This window comes from Notothenia rossii (assembly GCF_949606895.1).
Source record: "Notothenia rossii genome assembly, chromosome: 10".
NCBI lineage: Eukaryota > Metazoa > Chordata > Actinopteri > Perciformes > Nototheniidae > Notothenia > Notothenia rossii.
Genome location: NC_136908.1, coordinates 47,582,049 through 47,609,989, shown reverse-complemented (window position 1 = coordinate 47,609,989; position 27,941 = coordinate 47,582,049). Strand labels below are relative to the sequence as shown.

At 43.0% G+C, this 27,941-nt stretch overlaps 3 protein-coding genes across 3 annotated transcripts in view; 1 reads left to right on the top strand and 2 right to left on the bottom strand.

Annotated features, from left to right (window-relative positions):
• cracr2ab (calcium release activated channel regulator 2Ab) overlaps nt 1-9,238 on the bottom strand; it is a 30,391-nt gene extending 21,153 nt beyond the window's left edge. Inside the window, exons 1-5 of the mRNA XM_079653949.1 lie at nt 9,131-9,238; nt 8,054-8,398; nt 5,846-5,957; nt 552-741; nt 303-449 (exon numbers count right to left, since the gene is read on the bottom strand). Coding sequence (XP_079510075.1) covers nt 303-449; nt 552-741; nt 5,846-5,957; nt 8,054-8,206 — 602 coding nt within the window. The 5' untranslated portion in view covers nt 8,207-8,398; nt 9,131-9,238. The remainder of the gene's footprint in view (nt 1-302; nt 450-551; nt 742-5,845; nt 5,958-8,053; nt 8,399-9,130) is intronic.
• A 334-nt stretch (nt 9,239-9,572) lies between these two features.
• Nucleotides 9,573-13,652, bottom strand: ccdc59 (coiled-coil domain containing 59). The gene is made up of 4 exons (XM_079654512.1): nt 13,397-13,652; nt 12,747-13,113; nt 10,152-10,260; nt 9,573-10,009 (listed from the first exon to the last, which is right to left on the bottom strand). Exons 1-4 carry the CDS (start codon nt 13,539-13,541, stop codon nt 9,842-9,844), a joined length of 789 nt encoding a protein of 262 aa, XP_079510638.1. The 5' UTR covers nt 13,542-13,652; the 3' UTR covers nt 9,573-9,841.
• Nucleotides 13,653-13,787: 135 nt separating this feature from the next.
• mettl25 (methyltransferase like 25) lies at nt 13,788-27,363 on the top strand. Its single transcript, XM_079654511.1, has 12 exons — nt 13,788-14,327; nt 14,608-14,790; nt 16,182-16,288; nt 16,943-17,482; nt 17,739-17,886; nt 21,155-21,249; nt 21,446-21,475; nt 21,980-22,053; nt 22,888-22,981; nt 23,407-23,481; nt 23,894-23,965; nt 27,059-27,363. The coding sequence occupies exons 1-12, from the start codon at nt 14,102-14,104 to the stop codon at nt 27,143-27,145; spliced, it is 1,731 nt and encodes a 576-aa protein (XP_079510637.1). The 5' UTR covers nt 13,788-14,101; the 3' UTR covers nt 27,146-27,363.
• The last annotated feature ends 578 nt before the right edge of the window (nt 27,364-27,941 follow it).

Here is a 27,941-nt window from a genome sequence, read left to right as displayed (position 1 = left end):
ATTATTTTGACGACTAGAAGAATGTTAGCTTCACATGGTACATAAAGTACAGTACTTAAACACTTAAGAGTGTGGGAACCAATTGAGAAATGTGGACTTTTCAACCCAGAATCCTCACTGCTGTTTCCATTCTCTCTTTCCTGTAACTCATTTTGTCAAATAAATGTAGTGGAGTAAAAAGTACAATATTGGCTTTCAAATTGTATTGGAGTATAAGTAGCATAAAATAAAAATATTCAAGTAAAGTACTCCAAATCGTACTCAAGTACAATACTTAAGTAAATGTACACCACTGGCACTACCTCTGCAGGGCGCTCTCCATCTCCTTCTTCTCCTGGTGGGCTTCTTTGATCTGGTGTGTGACCCTGGTCAGGAACTCCTCGAAATTGGACAGAAGGTGAGGCTCGTCCCGCCGGAGCTGAGCCCAGAGACTGCGCACCTCACCTGGACTGGAGGGGGGGGGGGGGGGGGGGGGGGGTGGGATTTGTTTGTCAAGAAGGAATTATCTTTGCTGAAACACACCAAAGACACCACACAGGGATTATACTCACTCCTCAAATACGTTACTGGCCCCCAGGCTCTCCAGCAGCATACAGAAGTGCCCCTCCTCCTCACTATCAACCCCCGACAGCTTGGCTTCCCATTGGCTCTGATAGAGGGCTTCTTTGGCCCTAATGCCGTGGCCGGGGGCCGGATTCTGCTCATCAGTCACAGAGATCCTCCGGCCATGCAGGAACTGACCTGAGAGAAACCCACAGAGGATGTATTAAAGTGTTGCAGCAGCATGGGAAACAGCATGAGTTTTCCTCTGAGAGCGACCTTCTGAGTTACTTTCTGGACTCATATTTGATTGTCATTTGAAAGGTAATAATAAAGCTTTATTTGTGTAGTATTTTACGCAACATGGCACACAAATCAAAGCAAAACACAAGAAATTAACTTCAGGTCCATCCATCCATCTTCTCCCGCTTATCCGTGGTCGGGTCGCAGAGGTAGCAGTTCCAGCAGAGAGCCCCAAACTTTCTTTTCCCTGGCCACATCAACCAGCTCTGAGTGGGGGATCCCAAGGTGCTCCCAGGCCAGCGAAGAGATATAATCCCTCCACCTGGTCCTAGGTCTACCCCTTGGTCTCTTCCCAGCTGGACGTGCCTGGAACACCTCCCTAGGGAGGCGCCCAGGTGGCATCCTAACTAGGTGCCCGAACCACCTCAACTGGCTCCTTTCGACGCGAAGGAGGAGCGGTTCAACTCCGAGTCCCTCCCGGATGACCGAACTTCTCACCTTATCCCTAAGGGAGACACCAGCCACCCTGCGGAGAAAACCCATCTCGGCCGCTTGTACCCGCGATCTCGTTCTTTCGGTCATGACCCATCCTTCATGACCATAGGTGAGGGTAGGAACGAAAATGGCGCGGTAGACAGAGAGCTTTTCGTCACAACGGTGCGGTAAAGCGACTGCAGTACCGCTCCTGCTGCTCCAATTCTCCGACCCATCTCACGCTCCATTGTTCCCTCACTCTAGAACAAGACCCCGAGATACTTGAACTCCTTCACTTGGGGTAAGGACTCATTCCCTACTTGGAGTGGACAGTCCATCGGTTTCCTGCTGAGAACCATGGCCTCAGATTTGGAGGTGCTGATCCTCATCCCAGCCGCTTCACACTCGGTTGCGAACCGATCCAGTGAGTGCTGAAGGTCGCAGACCGATGAAGCCATCAGAACCACATCATCTGCAAAAAGCAGTGGTGCAATCCTTAGTCCACCGAACTGCAGACCCCCCCCCACGACTACGCCTCGAAATCCGATCCATGTATATTACAAACAGGATTGGTGACAAAGCACAGCCCTGGCGGAGGCCAACCCTCACTGGAAATGGGTCCGACTTACTGCAGAGGACCCGGACACAGCTCTCGCTTTGGGAGTACAGAGATTGGATGGCCCTGAGTAGAGACCCCCTCACCCCATACTCCCGCAGCACCTCCCACAGTAACTCCCTGGGAACCCGGTCATACGCCTTCTCCAAGTCTATAAAACACATGTAGACTAGATAAGCGTACTCCCAGGCCCCCTCCAGGATCCTTGCGAGAGTAAAAATCTGCATTGTTCCTCCTCAATCTGAGGTTCGACAATCGGCCTGACCCTCCTTTCGAGTACCTTAGAGCAGTGGTTATCAACCTGTGGTTCGCATACCACTGGTGGTACGCCAGCTCCCGCTAGTGGTACGTGGAGGAATCTGACATATACTTTTTTTTTTTTTTATTAATTAATTTTTATTTTATTCAACGAGTGAGCTAGAATTTGAAAATACACAACCGGAAAAAAAATGCCACTTCCTTACAGAGCCTTCCACAGATGACATTTTTTTATGGATTTTTTGTCAAAGCACATTCATTGCTATCGGGATGTTAAGAGCATTCCATGGAATATAACAAAAAGTGTATCTCGAGCCGGTTTCTCAAACTTACCTACCCCACCTTTAACCTTTACACATAACACAGACATAAATAACAGGAAACACAACTAAGTAAACAAAAATATGAAAAGCACTCACTACATTGTGCACATTTGGGACATTAAAGTACACTAAAATTACTGCAAGAGCAGCTGATGGTAAGGACCTCAGACAACTTCAATTTAAAATAGGCTATAGGGACAAGTTCCACCAGTTTGAGGCTTGATTGAATAACATTAATACAAAAATAAATCATACTATCACAATACTACAACGAATGAAAATAAGCTTGAGATAATTGAAACTGTGGTTTAAATTAGTTCTAATAGGCTATTGCTGTTTTTAGATTTAGAAACGAAAACCTTTTTTTATTTTATTTCTGGCGTTGCTAATTACGACCTTACTACCCGCTAACGTTGCAAGCAAGCTAAAGAAAGAAGAAAGCTGAATGATGTTAAAAACGTGGCTCAAAACGGGAGGTATTCAGAAGAGAGGTACAGAGGAGAATATTAGCAGCGAAAGTGAACAAGTGAATGAGGAGGAGGACAGTCATCAACCGAGCACAAGCGCAGGCTCCGCAAGCAACGCAAAAGTGATATGCACAGCCGCTGTGATGGAGGAGAGAAGTGACTCAGGAAGAAGGCATTTGCTCAAATAATGGAGAGAAGGCTGTGACCGAGGTCAAACGCTGAAAAAGCATACAATTGTCCTTAATTGTTATCTTTTTTGTTATCTTTTTTCTTTTCTTTTTTACTTTGCCATCACAGAAATGACAAAAGCAAACATCGGCAGATTGAAGATGAGCTATTAGCCCTTAGGCTCATCTGCTCCTGGAGGCTTCATTATTATTGTGGAACTGAATTCCCAATCGGACATTTTCTGTTACGATGTGGGTTGTTGCAGGAGGCCTACATTCACACTTTGGTATAGGTCCAGGAAATGACATGTGTGTACAGTTGACATTTGTTGTGTGAGAATAAGTTATTATTTTTTTCCTTATATTCTCACTTGTGGAGAGAGAGAGAGAGAGAGAGAGAAAGAGAGAGAGAGAATTTTAACATTGGTCCACGATGCCCACGATGCCTCTGTAATTGGCACACACCTTCTGATCCCCCTTTTTAAAAAGGGGAACCACCACCCCGGTCTGCCACTCCTTCGGTACTGTATCCGACTTCCACGCCATGTTGATGAGACGTGTCAACCATGACAATCCCTCAACACCCAGAGCCTTCAGCATTTCTGGGCGGATCTCATCCACCCCCGGGGCTTTGCCACTATGAAGTTGTTTAACGACCTCAGTGACCTCCCCCCGGGAGATTGGTGTCGATCCCCCGTCATACTCCAGCTCTGCCTCTAACATAGAGGGCGGAGTTGTCGGGTTCAGGAGTTCCTCAAAGTGCTCCTTCCAATGCCCTAAAACTCCATCAGTTGAGGTCAACAACGTCCCATCCTTACTGTACACAGCTTGGATGGTTCCCTGCTTCCCCTTCCTGAGGTGTCGGACAGTTTTCCAGAACAACTTTGGTGCCGCCCGAAAGTCTTTTTCCATGTCTTCTCCGAACTTCTCCCACACCCGCTGCTTTGCCTCGGCCACGGCTGAGGCTGCTGCCCTTCGGGCCTGTCGGTACCTTGCAACTGCCTCGGGAGTCCCCCGGGATAACAAATACCTGAAGGCCTCCTTCTTCAGTCGGACGGTTTCTCTGACTACCGGTGTCCACCAGGAGGTTCGAGGGTTACCGCCCCTTGAGGCACCTAGGACCTTGAGACCACAGCTCCCCGCCGCGGCTTCGGCAATAGAGGCTTTGAACACCGACCACTCTGGTTCAATGTCCCCAACCTCAACAGGAATGCCCGAAAAGCTCCGCCGGAGGTGTGAGTTGAAGGCCTCCTGAACTTGGGCCTCCTCCAGACGTTCCCAGTTCACCCAAACTACACGTTTGGGCTTACCAGGTCTATCCAGAGGCTTCCCCCGCCACTCGACCCAACTCACCACCAGATGGTGTTCAGTTGACAACTCCGCCCCTCTCTTTACCCGAGTGTCCAAAACATACGGCCTCAGGTCCGATGATACGATAACGAAATCGATCATGGACCTTCTGCCTAGGGTGCTCTGGTACCACGTACACTTATGAACATGCTTTTGTTCGAACATGGTGCTTGTTATGGCCAATCCATGACTAGCACAGAAGTCCAGTAACAAACCACCACTCCGGTTCAGATCAGGGGGGCCGTTCCTCCCAATCATTCTCCTCCAAGTGTCTCCATCATTGCCCACATGTGCGTTGAAGTCTCCCAGCAAGATTAAAGAGTCCCCTGCAGGAGCCCCATACAGGAGTCTCTCCAGGGTCTCCAAGAAGGCTGTATACTCTGAACTGCTGTTGGGTGCATAAGCACACACAACAGTCAAAGTTTTCCCCCCCATAACCCGCAGGCGTAGGGAGGCGACCCTCTCGTCCTCTGGGGTAAACTCCAACAACGAAGCAACCAACCGGGGACTTGTGAGTATCCCCACACCCGCCCGGCGCCTCACACCTTGAGCAACTCCGGAGAAGAATAGAGTCCAACCCCTATCCAGAAGTAAGGTTCCAGAGCCGACGCTGTGCGTAGAGGTGAGCCCAACCAGATCCAACTGGTAACGCTCCACCTCCCGCACAAGCTCCGACTCCTTCCCCCCCAGAGAGGTGACGTTCCATGTCCCCGAAGCCAGCTTCTGTCGCCCAGGTCTGGTCCGTCGAGACCCTCTCCCTTCACTGCCACCCTTCTGGCACCGTAGGTGGTGGGCCCGCGGGACGGAGAAGCGGAGGTGTTGCCCACGTTGCCTTTTCGGGCTGTGCCCGGCCGGGCTCCGTGGCAAGCCCGGCCACCAGACGCTCACCGACGAGTCCTCCTTCTGGGCCTGGCTCCAGAAGGGGACCCCAGGCTTCCTCCGGGCCGGGTATCCTCACTTCGTGTGTCGTCTTTCATGAGGTCTTGTGAACCAATCTTAGTCTGGCCCCTTGCCTGAGACCAATTCCCTACCAGGAACACAAGGTTCCAGACAACACAGCCCCCAGGTTCATCAGGGCACAAAAACCTCTCTACCACGGTAAGGTGCTGGATCTTCAGAGAGGGTAAGGTGCTGGTTCTTCAGAGAGGTAAGGTGCTGGTTCTTCCTTTAGTACTTCAGGTCGAACAGGAAAATCTTTTTGTATGCATGACATCATATTATAATAGATAGACAGGGACTTTAGGATTATTTAAAAAGCCATTTGAAGAGGACCTCAGGGCTCGTCCAGGGACATACAACTAGAGTGAATCGGTGAGATATGAGGGTGCCAAAGCATTAAGAGCTAAAATAGTGTAAGATCAAAGTAAGCTGTATACAGATAGAAGCGTTAGAGGGCAGGAGACCTACTGAATCCAGAGGAGAATGCCTCCAGCGTGAGGTAACCCGTGTGGTCCGTATCCAGAGAGTCGAACACATCCTCCAGCTCCCCTGCAGACAGAGGCAGCTGTCTGTGGAGCCTCTGCACATGCACACACACACACACACACACACACACACACACACACACACACACACACACACACACACACACACACACACACACACACACACACACACACACACACACACACACACACACACACACACACACACACACACACACACACACACACACACACACACACACACACACACACACACACACACACACACACACACACACACACACACACACACACATGATGTTAAATATTAAGTTGGACGTGGTTGGGAGTTAGATTCAATAAATGTCACCTATAAACAGTAGTGAAAAGTAACTAAGTAAACTTACTCAAGTACTGAACTTAGGTACAATTTTGAGGTACATGTGTTTACTTGAGTATTTCCATTTTTTGCTACTTTGTACTTCTACTCCACTACAACTCAGAGGTAAATTGTGTTATTTTACTCCACTACATTTATTTAATACCTTTAGTTACTTTGCAAATTTGAATGAATGATGTGATCAAATATAATCAAGTGTTAAATCAGACTTTAGTTCCGCCTGGAGTAAATTCACAAGCTACCCTGCAGTATACAAAGTCATTCAAACTAGCTGCACCTTTACCAGCTTTGAGAACACTTTAATGATCAATCATTATAAAACGTATCATATATATATTATTCTGAAATGGACCAATCTGCACAATGACTACTTTTACTTTTGATACTTTAGGTATATTTTGATGCTAATGCTTTTGTACTTTTACTTGAGTAACTGTGAATATAGGAATTTTACTTTTTAACAGAGTATTCCTACACTCTGGTACTTCTACTTTCACTCACAGTAAGTACAAAATCTGAGTGCTTCTCCTGTAAAAGTGATTGTAATCCTCCAGCTCTGTTTTGATATTCCTCATACAGCGAGTGCAGAGTGAACACTGGAGCAGAGTTATTTTTGACGTGTCACTGAAGAGAGCTCTTCTTAGAAACCCTGAACACAAACAACAGCAACAAAAGGCCTGACGCTAACAAGGGTCCTGTCCTATTGAACTGACAGCTCGGACACTGTTAGCGCTTTGAAGAGGCGCGTGTGTGTTGTTACCGCCAGTAAGATGATTTGTGTGTGTGTGTGAAAGAGGGAATGAGGTGAACCTAAACATTTCCATCAATGGTGCTTCTCTGCCACTGTTCGTGTGTGTTGAGTGGGTGAAGTGCTCCTTTAGCAAAGGTTAGGAACAAAACAACCAGAATTGAGCGAGGACGGCACAGTGACAGTGTTTCCCGCTTCCCGTTCACTGTCATTACAGCACCAGTGGACACTGAACTAGGCCCAGGTGAATGTCTCCTTGACCTATTGTTCTTCCTAATGGAGGCTTAATGCTAAATGCTTGTAGCACTTCGGGATCTGAACTCAGATATGAAGTGCGTTATAAATTAAACCCATTATTATTATTATTATTATTAATGCATTCGCAGAGCAGCATTACATTTTCTAAAAAGAATAAGAGACTTTAAAGGTTGAGTGTGACACTGAAAACAAACTTCCATAAACAAATAGTTTGTGCTTTAAGGGAAATGTAAAATCAGTAACAAAAGTGTCCAGCAGATTTATCTTGAAGAATATAATCCTGTGTTGGACCTTGGAAATCATGCCATCAATATCTCTCCTGATAAACTAGAAAGCTTAGACTTTCAATAGCGACGACTAGTAGATTAGTCAGATCAACAGATTTACTATTTGATAATCCTTCACGGAATTCTTTGTGTAAAAATGTCAGAAAACACAGTTTTACAGTAAGCCTCTGAAATATGTAGAGGTCTTGCTTTTCTGTTTTTGAACCGACAACATTTTGACTTTGATAAACTGGGATGGATTTTTTATGTCCTTTTATGTGCATTATAATAATACATTATAATAAAGATTCCTGCATTCCAAATCTTACTTAAGTAAAAGTAAAAAAGTATTATCAGGGCAATGTATTCAAAGTAAAATAACCTCAAAGTTGTACTTAAGTGCAGTACTTGAACAAATGGACTTCCCAACTCTGATTTACATGTTTTAACTTGAGTCTCTCCATCCCAACCTCAAGCTGACACGCACACTTTAACAACACACACAGCCTGATCTCTAACCCTCATGTCTGTGCGGCTGATGAAGCCTTTGCCCTCCACGTCGCAGGTCTGGAAGAACTCCTTTGTCTTGTCCAGCAGGGCAATGCTGCCCCAGTCCGAGCGCCTCCTCCCTGGGCTCAGGCCGAAGCCGTTCACCCGGCCCTCCTCCTCCATGTCTGGATCTTTAGGGGTGTACGCAGCATGTATTTCACTGGCAGTCACAAGGGGAACCAGAGATCAGGCCTCCTCACTGGCCCTGTATACAAAGCTGTGGGGCTTGCATAGTCGCCATGACAACGGAGGCAGGAAGTAGCATCAGATGGTGAGATCACTGATAACTGTGTGGTTTAATCTGAGAACTGGCTCCTGTGAGAGAACAGCAGAAATACAGAAGACATTTTTGAGACACAAGTGATCCGAACAGGAATGCAACAGCACATCACTTACACCTATACAGTACTTCCCTTTTCTTATAAGCCAGGAACAACTCACAAAAGGTATGTAAACACTGTAAAGGATTATGTTAAGACCCCGCCATACTCAACACATGACAGCATAATGCCTGCAGGAGCGGCTGAATTTAGAGCTGTAATGTACCACACAACACACGCCATTCTTGTTTTCCCACCATAATTTCACCGCTCTACTGTCTTGTCTGCAGTGTTAAGAGCCGGGGTAAGAAACAGAAATGTTATTTTGAAGGCAAAATATGTTTTCTTAACTGTTGTGATGGGAAAGTAATTTTTACTTTCTAATAAGACATTGTTTTTCAGCTTTTCGGAGAACAAACAATAAAGTTAAAGACCTGTAAATTGAACATAAGAACCATACATTCCCCTTTGTATCCTCAAAAGACTTCTTGAAAAATAAGAAAGCACCTCTGCTGTTTAAGATTACCGTCAAAATCTGTTATACTCCGCTAGATATGTAATTTTAAAACATAAAAGGTTGCAGCCTTCCTTTAAAACAATACCTTACTTGTGGGAAACGCTTTCTGCTCCAAACCTCTCAACTTAACTACATATGCAGCTTTTAAAATACTTTGCGGTTACCTACAAATGGCGTCTTTAAATAAACCAGAAACAGAAGAAGTCTTACCTTTTGACAAATGAGGAGCAGAAGTGAGCTCTGTCTGAGTGTCAACAGAGCAGCGGCTGCGCTCCGTGTTTAGGAAGTCTTGCCTCAGATGAACGTTACAGAAGTCACTCTGTGACCATGTGATGTCATGAGGAAGCTGCTGGAGGCTTTTCAGCCTGCGTCCCACAGCGAGAGAGAGAGGGGGGGATCTCTCAGTGGGCTACATGTAAACAGGTTTGTGTCTGTAAACATGACAATAGCAGTCTAATAACACTAAATGTAATTGTTTATACAGGATGTATGACTACTGTAAAAGCAGCCACTTGCAGCTTACTGAAGTTGAGGATGGATTTAGATTTTTAAAGCTCAAACCTAAATGACTGATTATTGAATGATGATTTTACGTCATGGTAAAAGCTACAACTGAAATGTCTTTGCCATATGAAATTAACAACACGTTACAGAAAGATAAAACATTTATTGTGTAATAATATCTTACATAAGCACATTTTCCCTTCTCCTCATGTTTTACAATGCCACCTTGTGGTCTGATATTAAAAATGAAGTTTCATTTTTCCTAGCGCAAAATACTGAAAAAAGAACAGAACACCATTCTAAACATAAATCAGCACTGAAAAGAGATATTTTTGTGTAAAAAGTTCAATCCTGGTCGTCCTTTTTTTTAACGCACAATGGAATACAGGCAGGGTCCCATATATTCTTCATTGAGACTCATTTCCCAGCTCCTTGAGTGATCTTCTGAAGCAAATACTCCATTTGTAAATTCAGATTGGGTTGTCCTTTTTTGGTCTTTTTGCTGAGTATCTGAAAAGTTTCCTCCTTTTTCTGTTTGTACTTCTTGATGGCTTCGTCTCTCTGCTGCTTGTCTGTCAGGAAATCCTGGAATACATACAAAAGAATGAGAAATGAGAAGAAAAAGACCACCCATCAGTAGAACGTCAGACTGCTTTTGAATTGAAGTCATAAGAAACAAAAATACTTAAACTATGTTGAGTCATTATTAACATAAAACTTCTTTCACCTCTTTCTTCTTTTTCCGTTTTTCTTCCACTGACTCAAATTCCTCTTTTGTCTTCTCGTAGGACGTCTTTTTCTGCATTTTCTTCCTCATGCGGTTGCTCATTGGAAGACTGAAACAGATTACAAAGGCACATTTAGTGTCAAATACTGTTAAAGGTCCCATGTCATGGCCATTTCCACTGATCATAATTCCATTGTTGAGGTCTACTAGAATACATTTACATTGTTCAATGTTCCAAACTCACATTGTTTTCTCATCCAGCATCTCTGTATAGTATGTGTATTCACTAGAGATGTTAAGATTCACCGATTGGCATCGGTGCACCGGCATAAACGTTCAAGATGCGAGTGCACCGGTTGAAAGAGTGCACATCGGCTACAGTTTGGGTTGAACTCGTGATGCATCGATTGTAGCGTCTTTGCATCGGTAAAAAAACGATTCATTCATATAATATCCCCTGATCCTGTCAGCACTCAGCAGAGACGATCTTTGATCTTTGCTTCGCATTACGGAGGCCGAGAGTCTCAGTTATCAACACACATGGAGGTCGAGGAGAAAGAGAAACACAGCGCACCGAAAAATACCTACAAATCAAACGTTTGGCAACACTTCGGATTTTTCAAGAAAGACGGTCAACTTGAAAAATCGCTCGCAAATTGTAAACGATGCCGTGCCGCTTTAAAGTACACAAGTAGTACGAGGAACTTAGCGACGCACATACAGTAAAGAGGCGACATGGGGTCTGCGGCTGAAAAGAGAAACCTGAAAGTTAGACATTTGAGTTAAATCACTCAGTGAGGAGTTATGTCAGAGAGAGTGGTGTTTAGTTTACAACAGCCTGTGACTGCCAATCATAGTTTAAGTGTCTTCCTTACTGTAAGCAGTTATGAAATACCTGTTTGTGAAAGGTTATTTGTATTCTTTATTGTTCATATAGAAACCACTGCGTTCTGCTCACTGGTGAGTTAGCCTATGAATGAGTGCTGAGCTCATCAGGCTGGCAGCTGTATGGGCATTGCACTATGGTAGTTGTTATTTGCACATTGTTAATCATGGGCAATGCATCCTTAAATTGTTTACTGTGAGGTGTTATACAATTGTACTTTAGTCTGGTGAGGTTTTTAAGGTAAAAAAGAAACAGCATGATGGGATGTGCAGTACTAGTAGAGAGAACCAAATATGTAAAGCACTTTTTTGTTAATGTATGATTTGCTGCATATAAGGAATACAACAAAAATCCTCTGTTGTACCATATTGAAGTATCATTATTTTGCATGTGTTGAATCGTATCACCTTGTATCGCATAATGTTGAATCAAATCGTATTGAACTGTATCTCAACAGGGGTGAATCGTATGTATCGAATCGCCTGGTGTTTCAAATGTATCGTTAATGTATCGTATCGAGATGCGCATCGCATCGGCCTCAGTGATGGAGATGCACATCCCTAGTATTCACTCCGTCCTACACGGCTTGTTGGAGCTCCTGCCCCCCACCCCCCCATCCCTGTGAGCCCACTGTGCTCTGATTGGTCAGCTCGCCCACTCCGTTCTGATGAGTCCACCACCGTTACAGCGGAACATCAGTGATTATCTGTTACAATGGCGTTTGTTAGCAACCAGAAAATGACACCAGTAATGACAAACAGATGAGAATGCTGCTTGGGGTTTGGGTGCCTTGTTGGCGGCACGTTGGCTGCTGCGAGAAGCGGACAGTGTGAGCTGGCTTACTGGTGTGGTTTCCTGGCTGCTGCGTGGGGTCGGCGGGACAGCGAGACACAGCGAAACCCATCCCGAAACCAGCCCGAGCTCACACACACACCCGCAGCCTGGCTGTGAGTCTGTGCTCACACACAGACTCACAGCCTCGCCGCGTCCCGCCGTCTCAGGCTGAGAAATCTGCAGAGCTGCAGCTGCCTGAGAAAAGATTGAGTGTGTGTGTGTGTGTGTGTGAGGAAGTCCGCGGATTGGTCCAAATTGGTACCCGGAAGAAACAAATGGAAAAAGAGAAATCTCCAACGAGGCGTTCTGGGGCAGCACAGACAGGTCTTTTCTGTGTTAGAGTGTTTCTCCCTACAGGGTGTACTTTGAGGGTTTGTGACTCTGCAGACCGTTTACATGCAGAAAAAGCTACATAACACACAAGGGGACGGGTAATAGCCAGAAAAGCATGACATGGGACCTTTAACTTCTTAATTCACTTAATATCTCACAAATTCAGGTGTTACTGCTCACTTAATGTCAGCACTATGCATTAAGATAAGTTAAGATATACTTTATTGATCCCAATTTGGGAAAATGTCTGTGTTGCAGCAGCATAAAAATACATGGTATTGTACAATACAAATTAAAAGACAAGAAATAAACAAGAAAGTAGAAAATATACATGTTGAATTTACAAATGAGCAATAACAAGATATAAAGCAAGGTATTTTATATACATAAGTATGTGACAGATGGAATATTAAATATTAAACTGAAAATATAAATCTAAAATGTACAGTGTGATTTTATTCTAAGATAAACTATGGAGCAGAGAATTCTCTGCCAGCCAGAGGTGATGTGTTGTAGAGCTGAGTGTTCAGATGTTTTCTCACCTGTCTTTCTCTGAGGATGCTGCTGGTTCAGAGTTCACAGGTCCAGCATCTGTCTGCTCAGATCCACCAGCATCTTCTTGAACTGGTTCAGCAGCTTCAGCTTCAGCAGGAGCATCATCTTCATCATGTTCAGCTGTCTCTTCTCTTTTCTCCTGCCCTAACAGTCTCTGCTTGGTCCTATTAAGGCGATGGGTCCAGGCCTCGTTCCTCAGTTTCTCTGCCTCGGCCACGTATAGATGGCGGAGGTGTTCGGGGTACTCCTCCTTGTAGAGAGCTTTGGACGCAGGGGTCCTCCTTTTCTCCTTACGCAGCAGTTTGTTGTACTCATGTTTGACTTTTTCCTTTCTTTTTAAAGCGAAACCTTGTCCTGGAGACAAAAGGCATAGCAAGAATTATTAAGATGACAATTTGTTGAAATGGGGAGTGGTGAGATTTATTTTAATTCAAATTAAACAATTGAATTTGAATTTATAATGAATATAGTGGACATAATATCCACAAACATTTTAAGAATATGAAAGAGTATAATGTTTCTCTAAAAACATGTATATGCATGTGAAGTGTTTGCATGTGGGTGAATTAACTAAACCCCCAATGATGATCTCATTACTGTTTCTTTCTACCTGTAAGTGTACTAGCTAAAAGCGTACCTTCTTTAACACTGCCTTCAAATACTTTGTTGTCGGGGACCCATTTCCTCTTATTGACACCATGTAGGGTATTTTGTGGTTTCTTCCAGTTACCAGCTTTCGCCACAAACTTATGATCCTTTTTTTTGTTATCTGTTGGTGCCATTTCAGTTTGAATTTGCCAGGAAAAGTGAAATGTTTACAAAACTCATGCGGGTTAAGCTTAGCTTGCATGCGATTTGTGTTAAAGACGCGATGTGATGACGTACACGTGCCAGTCATGAACAGTCAATCGCGGAGAATTCGATTTCGATCCAAAATATCTTGATTCTTGAGGTGATTCATTTAATATTAGGACATTTCTATATTTGTTACATGGTGCAAAAATGTACTCAGCAACATGTTTTTACCGAATGGGCTGACATGCTTGAATATAATTAGTTTTAAAGTTAAATCAATAGCATTGTGTTAATAACATGCCAAATGAGGGTATTCGTTATTTTAATTTTTATAACGTGCTGCTTGGCTTGACTAAAATTGCAACATATTGTGCAAACGTTAAATGTATTCCCTTTTATGTTTGCTCGTCATATGTTAAAAAGGGTTCTTGTTCACATTTTATTATAAAACCATCGAAGAGTATTTTCTACTACTTTTGCCTGTGAGGTACATGCAGCCAGGAACACTTCATGCTTTACTCGGGCTATCTTTAGAGAGCTTTTTAATATGTCATCCTCCTCATACTGCATTACGGAAATACAACGTCGTATAGATGAAGTTAAGCAGTTTCTATCTATAACTCTGAACATCGCTAATGCTCACACTGTGGAGTTTTACACTCAGGACGCGTGGAACCGATTCACGGCCGTGCCACCTCAGGAGGTCCTGTCAACATTTAGCTCCTGTAATGACGGCAGTCACCAGCAGTGGGAACCACAACACAGAGCAAAGGGTAAACAAATACACTTCTTCATATTAGGCTTGTAGAGAATCATTATGGAGGCCAATATCTCATAAGGCATCATGTATACAGGTTTTGAAAGTTGTAACAAATGAAATCACTAATAGTGGTTGATAAATGATTTACTACTGATTTAACTTAAGTTTTGGGTTTCCAGGTTATTCATCCTACTGTATAATTTCTCAAATGATGAATTGCATGAGGGGTGTTGCCTAAAACCCTAGCTATCCTATAATATTACATTTATTTCTGTGTCTTTCTTCCTTGATAGATCAATCCAAGACCACATTCGGGTTCTGCAATGAAACAGACCGGCTGGTGGATGCTTGTGAACTGTTGCGGGCCGCCAGAGCTCACTCCCTCCCTGGTCTTGGAGTGTGTATGAGCAGGGACGAGCTGCTGCAGGCCCTCAGAGAGAGCAGGGCTGAGTCCAGAGCTCCAGCAGCAACTATGGGTATATCTGAACACATTGTTTCATGAAAATTATTTAGGAAACATTTTGGGTATGTATGGCTAAAAAACATTTCGAGGGGTGAGAACCAGAGGGGCGTAAGTGACGTTTGACCAACTTTACAGGAGAGCCAAAACAAAAAATGACCATACTTTGTCCTGACTTTGTTTATTAAATTCAATCTTTAATATGAAAACTTCATAAACATGTGGATGAAAATATACTTAATGAGCAATATTTTGACTTTCATTGAAAAAAATATTCTTCTATTTTTTTATCACATTAGTTCACTGAATAACAATAAATTACATTAAACCTGGCCTAATAACTGTTTGGCAAATCAAAAAAGACTTTAGAACATTGGGAATGTCACATATAGCAATATAATTATATACGACAACAGCATATTCCATGCAGATCATGTATGTTTCAGATAGATCTGAAACGACATACTAGCCTACTCTGCCTGAATGACTTGCAAAGACTGGTAGAAGTCCACATAGGAGTGAGGGATACTCCCATTTGTGTGAGTACGTCTTTCTTTTTCACAGCAGTGATCCCAGGTGGACCTGTGTGCATCTTCTTTGGTTCAATTGCATGAGCACCTCTGGTCTCCTGCTTTCCAACTTGCAGTTTGGTCGGACAGCTCATATTTGAACTGAATCCTTTTCGGATCCTCTTTTGTGTAGCAGCCATTTCATTTTCTGCCAACAAACTGTTTGTCCCTCTGTGTTTTTGGTTCTGCTTCTGTGTTGTAGGGCTGTGCAATTAATCGTATTTTAATTTCGATTACGATGTTTGCTTGCAACGAGGTCCACAGTTTCCCCACAGCGAGGCCCCCCCCCGCCCCCCCCCCCCCCCCCTGAAAGAGTTGACAGATACTGGAACATGCATGTGCTGATCTCTGATGAGTTGAATTCTCTGTTGAAGATGGATCTGTAGAAACTAAGTTTCCTTTGTCAATCAGCATTGACTTTGAATCCTGGATTATTTCATTCTCTTCATCAAGCTCTTCTGCATCTTGAAATAAGCTTAGTAACACTTCTTCAGCAGTGAAAAGCTTTCTTCTCATGGTTGACCTAGCTTGCTTACATATGGTGTAAGCTATTTTGACTCAAGTGCTATCCAAAGGCTTTACCCATAATACATTTCTCAGGGCCAAAAGGGCGTAAGTGCACTTACGTCCTTTTGGGCCCCAAATAGTTCAGTGTGTTCTGTATTAGGTATTTTGGTTTTTGATGAATAACTCTGCATTGGTTTAGAATTCACATGCACCCTTTTGGCAGTAGAAAGAGCTCATCGAGAGCTTTCATTTGATATATAACTCATTTTGGACCAAAATGTCACTTACGCCCCTCTGGTTCTCACCCCTCGATTTGTTCTTCCTAACTTAGGTGCTGAGATGGAGACAGATGAGTTTATGAATTCCAAGAAATCTCATGAGGTCCAATCCATGTCTGAGGTGGTGGCTTGTCTGGCCCAGCACTGTGGAGTGAAACAGGTCAAGTTACATTTTAAATTAATACTCTAAAAGGCCATGTTAAAGGTGTCCTATCATGCAAACTGCACTTTTTTATGTCTTTTATACATAAATACGTATGTGTCCCCGGTATGTAAGGGAACTCACAAAGTAAAAAATAAAACCTTCTCTCTTTTCCTCCGTACCCAAATCTCTAAAAACGGGGGAACAACGGAGCTGATCCAGATTTGCTGCCAATATGACGTAATATTGGAAATGTGGGCTGGCTTTACGCCAATGGCCCTATCAGAAACGTTGCTATCGGAAACAATGCGCAGCGTGTTTTGGACGTAATATGGTCTGTGTTTACATTAGCAAGCATCGCTAACACTCAGAGCTAACGCTGTACTGGAGAGAGTATGTGCAAAAAAGCAGGAAATAAAAAAAAAAGGAACTAACAGGGCTTAAACAGGGATTTGAGGGATGTCTAAAACGCATGATTTGGTATTTTGAGCAAAACACATCATAGATATGTTTTGTATATATTTGTATATATCTGAGACCCATAATATGTGCCTAAAATTTGCATGATAGGAGATCTTTAAGGACAGACTTCAACCCTCAACAGGAGGAAGTTTATCTTAGTAGCCTGAGCTTTGCTCATATTTCTTCTTCCATTGTTCCTCTCCCCCCCAGGTGATAGATGTAGGCTCAGGGAAAGGCTACCTGAGCTCCTTCCTCTCCCTGCAGTATGGCCTCCACGTCTACGGCATCGACTCCTCCAGCTCCAACACCCACGGAGCCCAGGAGAGGAACAGGAAGCTGAAGAAGTTCTCCAGGGCGTACCAGAAACACAACAAGGCAGTGAGGGCACAAGGAAAGGCTGCACATTCACCTCAGGAGGAGTCAGAAGAAATAAAACCTGGAGTGGAGGGAGACAATGATTTTTCACATGGAGACGGGGTAGGGTTGTCACAAGAGGAGGAAAAAGAAAGGGATTCAGAGCCAAACCAAGAACACGACTTCTTCCTTAGTGCCCTATCAGTGGATGTGATGCAGCCTTCATCCCCCAGAGTTCCCTCCAGCCAGCTCACTGATGAGGAGAGGGAGAGGAGGAAGAGGGAGAGCCTGGAGAGGAAAGCTCAGAACAGAACCAGTGCCAACGACATGTTTTCCCCTCTCACTTCTTATGTTACTGCGGAAACTGAGCTCCGAGAGCTTATCGACGAGCTGGAGGTGAGCAAATCCAAAGTATAAAAAAAAAAACGAAAATATTTAGTGGCTGCATATAGCTGCACGATTCCCACTGGCGCTCATGAAATTACGTGTCTATCACAGCAGCTGGAGTTTACATTGCTGGAGTGTGGGGCGTTATCTCGGTGCCAAATCCACAGCGCGTCATCATCAATAAACTTAACCATCGATCACCACCCCTTCCCTCTTTTTCTTCTTCTGTTCTCTCCTTTCCCTGCATACTTTCTTCAAATTCCAGGATGCGGTCATGGTCGGCCTGCACACGTGTGGCGACTTGGCTCCCAGCACCCTGAGGATGTTTGTGGCTAAACCGGAGCTGTCCGCAGTCTGTAGCGTGGGCTGCTGCTATCACCTGCTGTCTGAGGAGTTTGACCCTGCCGGACAGGGTAACCTCACACACACACACACACACACACACACACACACACACACACACACACACACACACACACACACACACACTCACACTCACACTCACACTCACACTCACACTCACACTCACACTCACACACACACACACACACTGTGTGTGTGAACAGTGAGTAGAGGAGAGGGCTGAGCATGCAGCCTTGAGGGGCCCCGGTGTTGAGGATCCGAGTGGAGGATGTGATGTTTCCCACCCGCACTGCCTGGGGTCTGCCCGTCAGGTAGTTCAGGATCCAATCACAGAGGGCGCTGTTGAGCTTGATGGCCAGTTTGGAGGGCACAATGGTGTTGAATGCTGAACTGTAATCAATGAACAGCATTCTCACATATGTGTTCCTCTGGTCCAGGTGTGAGAGGGCAGTGTGGATGGTGAGGGCTATGGCGTAGTCTGTGGACCTGTTTGCTCTGTAGGCAAACTGCAGGGGGTCCAGAGAGCCAGGGAGGGAGGAGGTGATGAATGATTTGACTAACCGCTCAAAGCACTTCATGATGATGGAGGTGAGTGCTACTGGGCGGTAGTCGTTGAGGCTGGTGATTTTTGTCTTTTTGGGGACAGGAACGATGGTGGAGTGTTTAAAAAAAATATGGTTTCCATTTTACGTATATCTCAGCCTTTCTCTCTATTTTTATCTCTTTCTCCCACACATGTCCCATAAACCCATCTCAGACACCTGCAGAGCTCATTCTATATCTCTGATCCTATCTGAAAGGAAATATTAGCTTCCCACATAAACACTAATAGCCATATTTTATAGTAAACAAGTCCACTCCACTGAGAGCCTGGAGACTCAGCCAAGTTACACTTCTGGAGATTGAGTTGGGCTCTGTTAAAGCCATTAGTGTGGATTTATGTAATAAGGATGGCTGTTTATGCCTGCTGTAAATGTTTTTTTTTGTATTACTTTGATTTATTCTGAAACCAGCATGTTGTATACTCTTAGTTATTTAACTAGCCTTTCAAACTGAGGAGATGGTAGGTCATCCTCTACACCTGAGGTTAATTCAGGTGACAAAACACAGGACCATACATTGATGTCATCCTCGCTTCTTCACCGCTGAGTTTAACGGGGTATGAAATTGTCTACATGTGTCCTCATGCTGTGACTGCAGCCTCTGTAAATCCTTAGGGAGAGCCGTCACTACAGTGGATACGGTGTCCCGTCATCTCTTGTTAACGGCGTGACCTTCGATCCTCACGTCATCTCGGCCCGACGCAGCTTCAGCCAAGAGCCAGCGGAAAATGATATCACGACAGCTGATTGAAAACACTCCCATCCATGCTCGTTTCTCAAGTTACGGCTTTATGCTTTAAAGAAGTGAACAAATGGCAATCACACCGACACACACTTTCTCTCCCCTTACAGTGCAGTCTGGGATGCTGGCCAGCTCCTGTGGTGGCTACCTCACTCTCTCAAAAAGAGCTGCAGAGCTGAAAAGCTTCATTATAGAAAGCTACAGTTATGTGATCTACTCACTTTGGTATCATCAAGTCGCTGTTCTACACCAATTTTACTGGGGGGGGCCGCGCTGGGGCCAGTTATTTTATGAGAGGAGCACATTTAACGCGCTACAAAGACAAAATTGCCATGTTACGGTACGAATCGTGATTAAGTATAAAGTCAGAGCCCAAAGAAAAACAATAAATACAATCATTTGTGGGTTTTTTTGTAAGAGAACTTTAGTCAATGTCTAAGTTACATTTTATTTTATTATAACTATTAGAAACGCATTATCATAATTATTTCTTTTGGAGGGGAGCCACAGGGGGGTCCAAGCTCAGTGTTATAGGGGCACTGGCCCTTGTTGGCCCTTGTTGCCCCCCCCCCCCCCCGAACCCACCCATGGTATCATCCTTAAATGCATCATCCTTGTTTAATACCTTATGTGGAATCAGGACTCCAAAAATCATTCTGTTGACATCAACATCTTAAGCACATTCAGGCGTCTCTGGTCTGGAGCCAGAATGTCTCTACACAAAGTGTACAATCGAACACAAGGACTTCAGAAATATTTGCCTTTTTAAATGGGGTTGCATGTATGTGGCCACTTCAGATGTGAACACGAGACCAGCTTCTATAAACATCTCTGTGTACGTACTGTAATCAGCAGGAGGAAAGGCCTGTCCACTTTAATTGCCTCCGAGGGTCAACTCTGTGTCTGCAGGCCATGTGCCGCTGCAGAAGGGAAGCTAACATGATTGCTAACATGTTACTTAGGGTATCCCAGGCTGTTTGCTAGCAGCTGCACATGTTATTACTGCTTCCTTTGACCGTGTCCCTCTGGATTCACTGCGCCTTGGCCTCAGCCACTGACCCCTTTAGAAATGACATGAAAAGGATGGCTGGCTGTCAAGAAGTCACACTCAGTACCCTCCCAAAGGGGGGGGGGGGGGTGTGGGTGGGTGTGTGTGTGTGTGTGTGTGTGTGTGTGTGTGTGTGTGTGTGTGTGTGTGTGTGTGTGTGTGTGTGTGTGTGTGTGTGTGTGTGTGTGTGTGTGTGTGTGTGTGTGTGTGTGTGTGTGTGTGTGTGTGTGTGTGTGTGTGTGTGTGTGTGTGTGTGTGTGTGTGTGTGTGTGTGTGTGTGTGTGTGTGTGTGCCTTCAGCTCTGCTATGGTTAGAAAGGTGCTTCACATTTGCTCCTTACAACCACATTTAGGTGTTCAAACTTTTAAAGTTTTTTAAAGGAGAGATGAGTTTTATCCTATAGAGGTTCTAACCATAGTACACTTTAAGCATATTGAAGAAGAAGCTTGAGATTCTGGGAAAAACATTAGCCAGGAGACAGTTAGCGTAGCCTTGCACGAAAAATATAAGGGGAAACAGCTAGCCTCTTGAATTTAGCTAACCGTTTCCCCTGTTGTTCCAAACGTTATGCTAGGCTACGCTAACTGTTTCCTGGCTACCAGCAGCTTCAGATTACACCGACAAATATGAAAGTGGTATCAATCTCCTTTTTAATTTACCTCTGCGCAAGAACATTTCCTTTTAAGCGCCTTTTTGACACATACACAAGTTAAAAACCTCAATAGTTTTGATTCCAGTTTAGAGCCCTTTAAGACAGTCACAGTGAAAGAAAAGGATAGAAGTCTTTATGAATTAATGTGTTTCCTACTCCTGCTCTCTTTTTCAGTAGCCAGGCAAATATTTAAAATTCAAAACCCACTGATTGCTGTTGTTTGATAAGCTGATATGTCATTTCAGTGCTATTATCTCTGTGTGTTCCCTCCCAGAGTGTTTGCACGGTGTGTGTGGCTTCCCTCTGAGTCAGTACCTCCGCCAAGGCTCCTGGTTCTGCGGCAGAAACGCCAGGATGTCAGCGTGTTTGGTGAGTTTTGATGACAGCACAAAAAATGTGCACAGCAGCAGCTTTCCTAGAGGAACATGTGATCTCCAGACAGTCTTTTTAGTCACTGTAAGGCTTTTGGATTCATGTTTTTTTACTTTTTAGTACTATGGCTATAGCTCAGTTTTTCCCAATAAATATTTTTGTTTTAACGCTTCACAATTTTCTCCAAAAACAGGCCCTCGAAAGAGTTTCACTCGGCCAAGGGGTAAGTCCATATTTATTAAATATAAAATAAAAGTCATCCTCGCACAACAATGAGGCTCAAATCTCTTTCTATTCTCACTCCCCACCCATCAAAACAAATCCATCACATTATTTAAAATATCAAATATGGGTGTTCGCAATCACTCTGTGACTGTGTAATCTTCATAATGATCTAAAACAATCAGCACATTGATTCTGCTATTGTTTTAAGTCCGTGATTGACTGCAGTGTGTTTATTTCAAATGGAGCTCGGGGCAAAACCCGTGCTACATGATACCACCAGCCATTGATATGGAATGTTTATAAATATTAATGCAATCACTAGATTGATTTCTTGTTGGAACAGGGGTCTGAATCTGGCTTGATTGCCTGCTAGTCTTGCATCAGGCTTGGAAAGTGTCAGGAGTATTTATCAACTGTTCATACACACACTGAGTGAATCGCAAGGGGAATTTAAAGTAAACTGCATGATGTTGAATCAAGTTATCTTTGATCTTGTGTGCAGATTCAGATGGAGTCTCTGTTTTACCGAGCCGTCCTTCATGTTATTCTGAGGGATCACTACAGCTCCTTCAAAAGGTAACAACGGTTTACATCTGCATCACTTTCATATGAAAAATGACAGCAAGTGTAAAGCTATTAAACATTTTATGGGTATTATTTCACAGTGTCCACATAGTTTAGTTAATTAGGGTTGTTTTAAACTCATACAGCTGAAATAAACATGAGATTGTTCAAATTGTAACAGACCAAAGGAAAAGTATTAAGTACGTCACAGATTTATTTTTTATTTTCTCTGAACCAGAAAGGGAATGTTTCTTCTTGGTGTTTTTAAGGTTATAAACCAACCATAAAGGCTCGCTTCTTTATATTTTATAGACTGAAGACCAAATAAGGAAAATGAGCACATTATACGATAATGTAAAAAACATTAATTGCACCCTTTCAAGGCTTTTATATTTTATAAAATATATTTTTTTCTGGTAATATCGTACCTTTTACAAACATTGTTAGTTGTCGGGTCGTTTTATTTTGATTCCTTATTTTCAGGCATTTTAGTTGAATTTGTTGACGGATTATGATCATGCTGTCCTCTTATCCTTCTCCTCTTGTCCTCTTGAAGTGAACTAAAGCAGTATCTCGCAGATTCCACTTAACCTTTATTGAATGTGCTCGGTGACCTTCAGTGTAATGACTAGATCAGATCAGGATGGAATATCCATAACTTTTCTCTAAGAGCGCTTATTCATCACTGTTCACTCCTTTAAGAAGTGTTACATTCTGATTGCTAAAATTTGATTTCAAAGAAAAAAAAATGCAAACGACATGTGAGTAAAGGAGTGGAAGTTGTTTACTTCACTGAGACGTTCAGGGACTGATAAATGGTAAATGTATGACTTGTTTGCTCTGCAGTGAAAAGCGAGTTGGGAATGTCTACTCCAAGGCGAAGTCCTTCGTGGACTATGTTCACCGAGCTCTACTCAGACTGGAATTGGATGAATCAAAGGTCAGGAAAAAAATATTTTTGTCTTACAATACCTTCTAGAAACAAGTTGTGGAAAAACAATGCACTCCGGGGGAAATGTTCCATATTTTGGCCGGATAGAGAGAATATATTTCCTCATTGGTGGTTACCCCTCAATTTATATATATTCATATCAATTGTGTAAACTTAAGGAACTACACAGGTGGTGGGATTAAGATGTTGCCAGAAACCAGGATGTTGAGCTCATTTGGCAGAGCTGCGTATCCATGGGAATATCGATGATGTATTTCTGTCTGTGCGCCGTCACATACAACTCCAAAAGTCATAAACCTCTTTCTCTCCTACTTTAACTCCTTTTCAAATGTTCCCTACATGTCTCACTTTTATTCCCCTTTTTATATGCCCTTATATTCTGACTCACTTGCACAATACTCTCTTTCTCACAGCTCTCAGACAGGGACATCCAGGATTACCACGACACATACAAACCGCGAATGGGCGAAATGCATGCTTTTAATTTGGTAAGTCATCGATAACATTTTAACTGGACTGGTAGGCACGGAAATCTGTTAGTCTTGTGAAATAGGATGAATAATGCCAAGAAGCATTAAGTGAGATCATTGTAGTCAGCGAGGATGATTGTACAGAATGGGACCAGCCTGTGGTTTCAGATGAGATGAGGCCACTAATGGTGGTGTCACCCAACATACAAATTTTCTTTCATGACATAAAGCAGTAAAACATGTTTTTCGGGGATTGCCCACCAGCTACTGGCAAGACACTCGTCATTGTGGGTTTGTAGTCTCAATTTTGGGAGTATCAAAATAAGCAGTTTTGTACCAGACAGACTTATAACCTTGTCAAAAGCACTGATGTGAAATGAAATCAACCAATTTATATTCAAAGTCATCTCATGTCATTGTTTCTGTGCAGTTGAAGGTGACCCTAGCTCCCTGTATTGAAGGTCTGATTCTCCTTGACCGCCTCTGCTACCTGAAAGAACAGGTAAACTCAGTCGGGACACTCTCATAAATCATTCAAAAATAATAGGAATTAATTTTAAAGGTGCGGCTCTGCTCCAATGTTTGACTCCCCTTAAGCAAAACCTGGAGTAAGACTCTAAAAGGAAGTCATACTGAATAAAGACAAAGCCAAGAAGAGGCAGGGGAGGTTGGAAATAAATAAATAAACAAACAGGTGTGTCTTCAAAATGCTGGTTTAAAAAAAGGAACTTTTTCCAGCAAATCCCAAAAAATCTGGTTTAAAATAACAATTATTTTGATCTCAAAATTGCTTTTATTTAGTGGAAATAGCCAAGCCATAAGTGGAAATCTTTTATTTTGTACACGTTGTATTACTTCAAATCTTAAAGGTCCCATGACATGCTTTTCCGGTTATTACCCATCCCCTTGTGTGTTATGTAGCTTTGTATGCATGTAAACGGTGTGCAGAGTCACAAACCCTCAAAGTACACCCTGTAGCGAGTAAAACTCTAACACAGAAAAGACCTGCCTGGGCTGCCCCAGAACGCCTCGTTGGAGATTTTTCATTTTCCATTCTTCCTGGGTATGGTGACATAACCATACCCAAATGGACCAATTCGCGGACCCGTTACGTTAAGTCCGCGGATTGGTCCAAATGGACTTCCTCTCTCACACACACACTCTCTCTCACACACTCTCTCACACTCTCTCACACACTCAATCTTTTCTCAGCTGCAGCTCCGCGGATTTCTCAGCCTGAGACGGTGAGACGCGGCGAGGCTGTGAGTCTGTGTGTGAGCTCGGGCTGGTTTCGGGCTAGGTTTCGCTGTGTCTCGCTGTCTCGCCGACCCCACGCAGCAACCAGGAAACCAAACCAGTAAGCCAGCTCACACTGTCCGCTCCTCGCAGCAGCGAGCCTCGCAACGTCCCGCCAACACGGCACCCAGACCCCACGCAGCATTCTCATCTATTTGTCATTACTGGTGTCATTTTCTGGTTGCTAACAAACGCCATTGTAACACATAAACACTGATGTTCCGCTGTAACGGTGGTGGACTCATCAGAACGGAGTGGGCGAGCTGACCAATCAGAGTGAACTGGGCTCACAGGGAGAGGGGGGTGGGGGCAGGAGCTCCAACAAGCCGTTTAGGACAGAGAGTGAATACGCATACTATAAAAAGATGCTGTATGAGAAACCAATGTGAGTTTGGAAAATTGAACAATGTAAATCTATTTTAGTAGACTTAAACAATGGAATTATGATCAGTAGAAATGGCCATGTCATGGGACCTTTAAACTGACTCTGAGAAAACAAATTGAAATTGAACAAACTAGATAAAAACAAGTAACATTGAGTCATAATTTAACGAACAGTGATTTTCACAAGCACCGTAGGGACACACATTCCTCAATCACTCTCTTTGTTCATCTGGAATCATCTTTAAAATGTGCTCGTACAGTTCCTTGATTAGGATTAAAAACTTATTCAGATGATGAAAGCGAAGACGCAGAAATCTCAGCTGAGATCTCCCAACTTTTTTTTAAATTAAACTCCACCGACAATAATATAGGTGTCGGCTAAATTAAAGCCAGCTTGCAATTTAACGTCTTGTGCATCTGCAGCCAAACTCAACATCCTAATCTGTAGCCTGAGTCACTGTGATGAGATATGTACAAGCTTTGAACCTGTGATTACATGCATCGCTGTGTGTCAGATGGACTTCCTTACTCGGGTCATGTAATCAAATGATATAACGTACAAAGCGCTGGTCAGCTTTGAGGGATCTCCCCAAAGGAGGAGCAGAGGGGGAGAAGGAGGTGATAGATGTATGTGAATATGATCCATGTGATGATAAGTGTGCTGAAGCATGTTCAGCCTTAAAGGATATAAACACACACTGATCAGGTTAAGTTCTCAGCCGTGATTATTATCCAGAAAAATACAGTATATTTCTGTATGTTTTCATAAAGTCTTCAGGCCCTAGGTGAAGTGTTGAAAGTCAAACACTGATGCACTTATTAAGCAAGTCTCCACTGTGACGGGATCTCTGCCGAAAAGTAAAAGCACCAAACAGTATATGTTAAAATAGGGAATATCTTGCAAGGGTATGACACCACTGTGTTGTTTATTTGCTTTACCCTGCCATAATTTGCAACACTGAAAAGAAATTGAAACGTTGACTTAAATAAATGTATTATGGCAACACATTAATCATAATTGTATTAGGTTATTTGAAAGCAAGAATATTACATTTGAATACAAAATAATAGGGTTCAACTTAATACTAATGCTTTCAACTAACCTAATACAATTATCTGTTTACATTATACATTTAAGCAAAGTCATTGTTAAATGTTTTCAGTGAACTCGGGACAGAACAATGCGTGTTACAACATGTAAACAGGACCGTAATGACAGAGGTCCAAAAGCACTAGTTTGCCTTTTAACAATACAACCATTATGTGGTAAATATACCTGCAGTTAGCATGCTAACAAGCTAGGACAACCGAGATGTGAACATAGTTAACATTGTATCTGATAAGCCGGAACAATGTTAGCATATTTTATGATAATAACATATAATATAATGCTTTGAATCTTGAAAAATCTTGAATCATTGCCTTTTTTAGCATTATAGTATGCTGATGTTAGCATGCTAACACGCTAGGATAACTAAGACTTTATATATCTATAGTTACTTACCCTAAAGATCACCACTGCTAGATAGATCTAAATACAATTCAAAATCAATACTAATTCAATTAGAATTAGCTCATCACCAAGCAAAACACTGTTTGTGTCCAGCTTCACTTATTAAGGAAGTCAGCTAAATATGTAGTTGCATAAGTAGCATATGGTCTTGTTACTATTCCAAAATGACCTACAACTTAGGAGCTAGCCATCAAGAAAGACACACTTGTTGTGCACATGAACAGGAGTCCACCTGACACAATATTTGCACAGATGTTTCTTCTCTGGGGATTCAATAGAGACATCTTTTATTGGGAGAACATCATAGAGAGGCAAACTGGGAGGAGAGTCAAGGTTGTGATGTCCATGTGTTTTTTATCATCTTCTTTTGTTTCTTATTGTTTTGTTCTTTGTGTCCTGTAGGAGGATTTATCATTCTCTGCTCTGGTGCAACTCTTTGATCCCCTCCTGTCACCGAGATGCTATGCTGTCGTTGGGCTGAAGAATTAGAAAGACACAATTTTATCTTGGTGATGATTATAAATCGCTGCTGGCGAGGTCATGATTACACGTGATTATATCAGCAATCACACTTGAGTGGCTGTGTTATGTATGTGTTCTTTTCGTGTTCATGCAGCCTCTGTTTTTCTTACAGCAACATCTTGTTTTGTTTTATATTCTTTTACTGTTTTTGATGAAAAATAAATCTTTAGTATTTTTAACGTTCAGTTTGACTGTGTGCTTCCTCATGAAAACACATGCTCACAACACCTGGAAAAACTGTCAGTCCAGTCGCATTTGATTGTATCCATCTCAGCCTTTTGTTTTTATGTTTCGGGACTCTTAAGAAAACGCTTGTTTTTTAGGACCGTTCAGGGAGCCAGGGGCATTGTGGGATTTAGGAAAGCTTTGTTGACAGGTCTGGAAACGCCATTTCTAGTTTTCCGAATGAGAGGAAGCAGGGGAAGATAGACAAGGCAAGAGGCGCCCTTGACCCCGTTTTACTTCTGTTTTTCTTTGTGCTGGCTCATTTAATAAATCAGTCTCTGCTTACACGTAGATAACAAATGTTATAGGCTTGAGTACACATATGAATTATGATAGTTAGGTTTGCACTGAAGGAGGGAAATTGAGTATTTAGGGGACCTATTAGATCAAATTATTTTAAAGTGGTTTGGATATTTCTTTATGCTACAAGTTAAGGTATGCTATTATGCCGCACTACTACTAGTACATTATCAGAGACGGCAAAAGTACACACATCCTTTACTAAAGTAGAAGCACAGATAATCATGTTTAAAAATAC